The following is a 6,467-nucleotide window of genomic DNA, read 5'->3' as shown; positions in this document are numbered from 1 at the left end:
TTCATAATGCCTATAGATTCTTCTACAAGGGATTAGCTAAGGTCTAACTTCTAAGGTCGTTCAACCTTGAAATTTGCCTTTATGGCATTGTAAATATTTCCTGTTAATAATATATAAATGTGTATTATAAAAAAAGATTTGGTTGGAAGGCATATACATACAGACAGCATCATGGCTGACTTCCCCAACCTCCTAGATGATCAATAATAGACTTCTGTATGTTTCAAAGAACATGCGATGCATTAAGTAAAACCTGAGGTTTCTTATGCCTTTATATCCTTAGTACACGAAAGCATAAACAAGAAAGCCAATGCCAGCATAAAAGCAAGTCAACAAGCCCCAGGGTTGCCTTTGTTTACACGGGTCCAAAACTTTGTCAAAGCGATCTGCCACCAATTCAAGTCCTTCTCTAGCACAGATGGCTTTGGCTTTGGCTTAGAACCTGCTGATGGATTGTCTGAGGGTCTACACAAGGCTTCATCCTCCTTTAGGATCTGTCACAAAAAGAGATGCACATCTCAAGATGAGACATTTCATCCAAGTTTTTCTTAGAAAATTTGAAGATGAGTACTGATATTTACATTGAGACATCATTCTGGACCCACTTCCTCACCTCTGAGCTGCTCTGAGCAGGCCCATTGTCAATCAGTATCTCAGGCTCAGTATCCCATATAACCACTGCTTTCACCTCTGAGCTGCTCTGAGCAGGCCCATTGTCAGTCAGTATCTCAGGCTCAGTATCCTGTATATGCACTGCTTTCACCTCGACATTGGACTCGTCAGGGTCTTCTGGGATTTCAGCAAGGAATGCCTCTGAAGCTGTCTCTGGTGTCTCACCAACACTGTCAGATGAACACATGTCCAATGGTGGAACACAAAATCATCAGAATTATCAGACCTAGTGGTAACTCTCCCAATTTCATCTTCTAGAGCATAACTCTCAATGATGTCTTCCCCAGCCCATGAACCAGAGATCACTAAACATGATAAAGCTTCTGGCGTTTCAAAGACACGATTTGGACCAGGTTGCCATTCAACCTCACCCTGCTTGCCTGTGAGGATCATTTTAAACTCAATCCTTTTTCCAACTGAGAGGTCCTGCAAACAAGTTACTACATTGGAAGTCAATAACCACTTTTAAAGCACCCTTGACATCAACTACTATAGTGCTATGCATATGTGTCGAGGAACTAGTACAACTTTGACCTCATCTGGGAAAAAGAAAACCCACAGCTATGTGCAGAAGCATCAATACCAGCTCTGTTGTCCATGTGTGCCCTTCAGACCATTTCATAGGGATAGCTGCATCCGGATCCCATGCTCCTAATCGCAAATCATCCCCAACGACATTGAACTGCTGTCCAAACTCACATTTTTTCTGAAGTACAAACTTGACTTTGATAGAGCTACCACCTACTTACAAGAACTGAATTCAGTGGCAAGCATATTCTTGTAGCAGTGGTTTTTAGGGTCAAAGGAGATAAGCAGTACCTACCTATATCGCCCTTGACTGCATTTTCCTGCAGATAAGCAGCAGACTTAGCGTCAAGAAACTAGCAATCTGATAAATCATACTTAACTATTTAATCACACAAGAATAACCACTCTTATTGGTCTGGACAAACATGGACACCACCCCGACTCTTTAGCACACAAGCAAATAAATCCAGTGAGCAAATTTGCTGAAACACTCATCTGTAACAGATATATCACACTTGACCATTCCAAAAAGGTGCACAGCCATAGATCTACCACTTGCAAGGTTATACATCAGTTCAGGTTGTAAAAAGACGTGTAAAAATGTGTCACCCAACTGACAGGCTGTAGGTACACACCTAGACGAGCTATATTGTAACCAGCACTGAGGATGTGGGGAGTGAAGTAAACTAGAAGATGGAAGACAGATGTATAAATATGTATCAAATATCAACCAACTAAGAAGCTGCCCTGAATAAAGGTATACACAATTCATTGAGCTTGACTAATGTCAGTAACCTTGACTACTTCTGAGCCCCAAGAACATAGTGGAACATATGGATTGTGATGGTGTTACTAAAGCTTGACCAAACAGACAGCTCCAAATGTCCCTCACTGAATGGATGTGGGGCTCACAAAAACAGAAGACGATTATGACCATTAATAACCCCTCAAGAATTTGGGTGTAATGTACTTGAAGTCCTAAGGAGCACAGAGAAGGAAGAAGCAAACTAAGACGATGTCATGAGGACATGTATTTTTGAATCCTCACTTAACATGTGGATTGATTTTTAATCATATGATTAAGTGTTGCACATGTGAGGTGCAACTAGGGTTAGATTAAATTTACGAGCCCGGAACCCGAGGAAATCACGGGATGTCAAAGGCAAAAGTTGCTATAAGTTATGCCGCACAGGTACTTGGTGGTATATGGTGCTAGTTGTTAGCCTAGGTCATTCATTTGGCCAAAAGTGACAGTCCGTGACACTAGAGAAGTGGTGTTTAATGGTACCTAATGCCAATCTGATGGTCAAAGATGGCGCAGAGACACTCGGGAATGGAAGTTGCCTAGCCAATTTAATTATTGGCTAGTCATATTATTTTTCAAGGCACCGAAATAATTATTAGATTAATTTTCAATATTTAAAGACTGAAAATCAATATTTAATTATGGATAATGCTGAAAAAACCATTTGGGAAGGCTGTCACTAGTCAAAAATGCCCATGCAAGACTGAAAAACGTCTTCGAGGCTAGAGAAAAGCATCTTTAGTGTATTCAACCGGCAAGAGAGAGGGAGGAGATACTGCTGGTCTGATTTGCAGCCATTGGAGGACCTTCTGAGGCAGCCAAGGGCTAGAGAAGACCAATCAGTAGTAGGTGATAGCATCTACAGGCTGTTGAGACAAGGCAGCAACAGTAAATGACTGATTTTCTTCAGTTCTTTGCATCTTCAAGCTATTGAGATAAGGTAACAGCAATAAATGACAAATTTTCTTCAGTTCTTTGCGAAGAAAGTCTGAATTTTCTCTCTCTACAGCTTTCTCTCTCATCTCCTAGCCATTTCACAGCCTTGCTCCGAAGATCCTAGCATTTGGACCCTTGAAGGCTGAGAAATTGTAGATTTTTCTGCTATAAACCCTAATTTGCAACAGAAATTAGGGTTTAGCAACAACTTCGGGAAGCGTGCTAGAAATTGGAAGCTCCAAGACTTGGATTTTTCAAGGCTGAAGGTGAATTTCAGCTAAATTCAGATTTTGGACTAGCCAACCATTGAATTTGGGGCATTTCCATCATCTATGAAGTGGATGAAGTCCAATTAAGTGCACGAATCAAGGGGCAAATCAGATTCCACTTTGGATTGCGAAGGGGATCGGGAGAATCCCATTGTAAATCAACTTCTTCTTCAATAAAGCTAAAGAAATACCGAAAGGGGTGCCAATTTTGGGGCCAATCGGGTGTGCATTGTCCAAGATCAGTAGGTAAATTTGTATTTTCAGATTTGCATTAATTGTTTTCTGCTGTAATTAAGTTGTAATCGGAGATTTACCACCCATCCACCAAAGGAAGACTAGTTACAGACAACATAGAAGCTCCAGTTCCCATTTCAAGATTCTCTCTCAAACATAGCGGTACTAAACATCAATGTGCTTCATGCATGTAGGAAACACAGGGTTATGGCTAAGCAGCTCTCACTACCATTCTATACTCTGCCTTTGTACAACAAGTAGTGATGGTGCGTTGTCACTTTTGCTACTCTAAGCCTGCAACACCTGATCCCAAGGTAAAGCGGGAATATGTAGAGGTCTTATGAGTATCGATATTGCCTGCCCAATCTACACCTATCCAACCGATCAAAATGGCCCCCTCTTCATACATACTCCCATGAGTTCATGTGTGCCTTATGCAAATATCCCAATACCTACGATGTGGCCTAACAATGAACATTCATCCAGATATAAATGAGCCAAACCAAGAGCCCAACTGGTCTCTTGTATCTAAAGTCATCTGCCAATGCACTAAATACATATTGGAACAACTTGGACCCACTGTGCATAGGCAAGAAATAGTCCTATATGCAGGCACGCCACAAGCTATAAGTAATTCAGCCGCATACTTGGCTCTAATATGAATATTGCCGTCGAGTAGCTGAAAAAACCTCTAGCCCAATGAAAATGTGGAGAAGCCCAAGAGCTATCTTCTCAGACTCCGTGCTCAATAACCCCTCATGTAAGCTGTGTGCTCACTATGACTCCCTGTGATGATCAAAATGTCCCACAAAAGAGATGGAGGTCACAATCCCAGCTACCGACGTGTCTAGGTTGGGGTCATAATCCAACCTTTTAAGGCCTAGAGTATAATCAATCGTTATCAATCTTCTCTTAGGATTCCAATATGTTTCTTCTTCATTGTCTGATTCTTTACTAGAAGTTTCTAGCATATTCCAATTACTAATACCTACCAGTGCACAACAAACGAAAGGTTTCAATCCACGACCTTCTTTTTCTTATTCCAATTACTAATACCCACCAGTGCACAACAAACGGAAGGTTTCAATCCACGACTTTCTTTTTCTTCATGGATTGAAACAAATCTGAGACAATTTGAACTTGCAGGATCCATACAATTGTGACCCTATAATGCAATTACATTTTCCACCCCTATCTGTGTATTTGTTTCCATATTCCTAATCTATCCATTAGGACAATCCGGTTGGTTCTTCACACCTAGTTTTGGGGTAGCGGCTATCTTTCGATTCATTCTATTCTTCTAGGGCTTTCATAATTGGACATTGAACCCATTTCACGTGATGGGAGTTGCGGGAGTTCTTGGTAGCGCTCTTCTATGTGCAATTCACAATATAGTCATCGAAGTTGACAGCACAAATATCTTTGCATAGTCCAAATTGAGCTTCTCAACAAATCCCTTGGGAATAATCCTATTGTGCTTCCCATCAGCCTTGTGTAGATGCACGGACCTTTTGACTTGGTTCGACTCTTTTTAACCGAGTCCTCCCCATGATTAGACATAGTGAGAGCTTGGATCGTGTCAAGAGCACCACTATGGAATTCTACAAAGAGCACTCTCTATAGCTATCAGAGGAAGGCTTCATAATCAGACCAAGGTAGATGGATGTACATATGGCATTTAAGATGTGTTTGTGCTATAGGCACACTGTGGACCTTTCGTATCAGCTTGAGTCAAGACAAATACATATTCTAATAAGGCACCAATGACAAGATATGTGAGATGCCAGCTAGAGATGGAGACAACGGAGCATGGCATATCCAGATGCCCTATCTACTGGCAATACCACTACCTTTTCTACAATGACTTCGACCCCCTGCATTATATCACCTAGAGATGCTTGTGGCACTACATTCTCTTTCTATATCAAGATGCATCTACCCAACCTCGAGGACTTTTGACGATACACAAGGTAGAAGCCCATGGATGCTCACAAAATTATTCAGGGCCACACCACCACCACCTACTCCACCAGGCCATATTAACAAAGGACCACCCGGTGACCATTGACACAGCCACTTCCTCGTGCTCAATGGCACCCATGCCATCGTTTCCCATCACCATAGGACATTGCTGTGGAGATTCACATCGAAAGAGGATATTATAGATGTGGATGATCCTATGTTGGATAGTTTAGCACAGCAAGAGGATCATCAGCTCCTAGTAAACACGAACTGGAACACATTTGATCTCACAGGTCAGTGGGGCCTTTTGCGGACCATTAAATAATTCTCTATTTTGGTACATAGTAAATCTCTCTCTCTCTCTCTCTCTCTCTCTCTCTCTCTCTGTGCACGTGTGCTTCCTCGCGGGCGCGCGCGTGTGTGTTGCTCACCTGGAGCGAAGCAGTCAGACGCGTGGGCGCGCAGTCTCCAATAGTAGTAAAATGAGGCACTGTTAGACGATCAACGCGGAGGTCTGTTCTCTTCCAACAGCCATGTCCAGAATATTTGTGCTTCTTGCTGTCGAGGAAAGGAACAGCCGCGCACGCATGCGCCTCCATACGTGTTTCCGCGACGCCCCTTCTCTCTGTTATATATGGCGATCATGTCATGATCGCCAAGTGCAGGCTACGAGAAGAGTGGGGATTTTAGTAGGTAGCTGTTGTTCTTTTGTGCTATCGTGGAAAGTTTTCATTATCCATTTCTTTTCAGTGCGCGTTGCCACACGTGGTGGTCACTGTTCACCAAACAGAGGTTTAGCGTCAAGTGAAGTTTCAACATCTACTAGGCGCTCCGCGCCTAGACTCGCTTCGCACCGGGGCGGGCGCGATTTTCGCGGCGAGGGCGTCCAGCACCCGCCCCCTTGTTTCTTTGTGGGGAGGTTGGGGCCTGCCACGTGGCACCCACCCCCCACCTCCCCTTAACTAATAGTATAAATACTTTCTATACGTTTCCCAAACCTCACACCAAACTAGACACAATTTGATTTGATGTGGCACATATATCTCAGAAATCTAGAGGAA

The 6,467-nt window shown here is 42.7% G+C and overlaps 1 protein-coding gene across 2 annotated transcripts; it reads right to left on the bottom strand.

Moving 5' to 3' along the window:
* Nucleotides 1-358: 358 nt before the first annotated feature.
* LOC148040521 (phosphoglucan, water dikinase, chloroplastic-like) lies at nt 359-6,109 on the bottom strand. 2 transcript variants are annotated; one of them, XM_087700233.1, is made up of 5 exons: nt 5,838-6,109; nt 1,496-1,520; nt 1,232-1,413; nt 582-1,098; nt 359-494 (listed from the first exon to the last, which is right to left on the bottom strand). In XM_087700233.1, the coding sequence occupies exons 1-4, from the start codon at nt 6,003-6,005 to the stop codon at nt 760-762; spliced, it is 714 nt and encodes a 237-aa protein (XP_087556359.1). In that variant the 5' UTR covers nt 6,006-6,109; the 3' UTR covers nt 359-494; nt 582-759. The 2 variants fall into 2 exon arrangements, with proteins under 2 accessions (XP_087556359.1, XP_087556367.1); XM_087700241.1 differs by having other exon boundaries at nt 1,256-1,413; nt 5,838-6,106.
* Nucleotides 6,110-6,467: the final 358 nt, after the last annotated feature.

This window comes from Lygodium microphyllum, chromosome 2 (assembly GCF_053477565.2).
Source record: "Lygodium microphyllum isolate KBCC chromosome 2, Lygodium_microphyllum_v1.1.10, whole genome shotgun sequence".
Lineage (NCBI taxonomy): Eukaryota > Viridiplantae > Streptophyta > Polypodiopsida > Schizaeales > Lygodiaceae > Lygodium > Lygodium microphyllum.
This window is presented reverse-complemented; position numbering and strand designations above follow the sequence as displayed.

Coding starts and splice junctions, on each gene's coding strand:
- LOC148040521 (XM_087700233.1), bottom strand. CDS start 6,005: ATGGAGGCGCATGCGTGCGCGGCTGTTCCTTTCCTCGACAGCAAGAAG. Junction 1,414..1,495: donor TGCAGTCAAGGGCGATATAG/GTAGGTACTGCT, acceptor TCTTGTAAGTAG/GTGGTAGCTCTATCAAAGTC. Junction 1,099..1,231: donor TGATGCTTCTGCACATAGCT/GTGGGTTTTCTT, acceptor ACTTGTTTGCAG/GACCTCTCAGTTGGAAAAAG.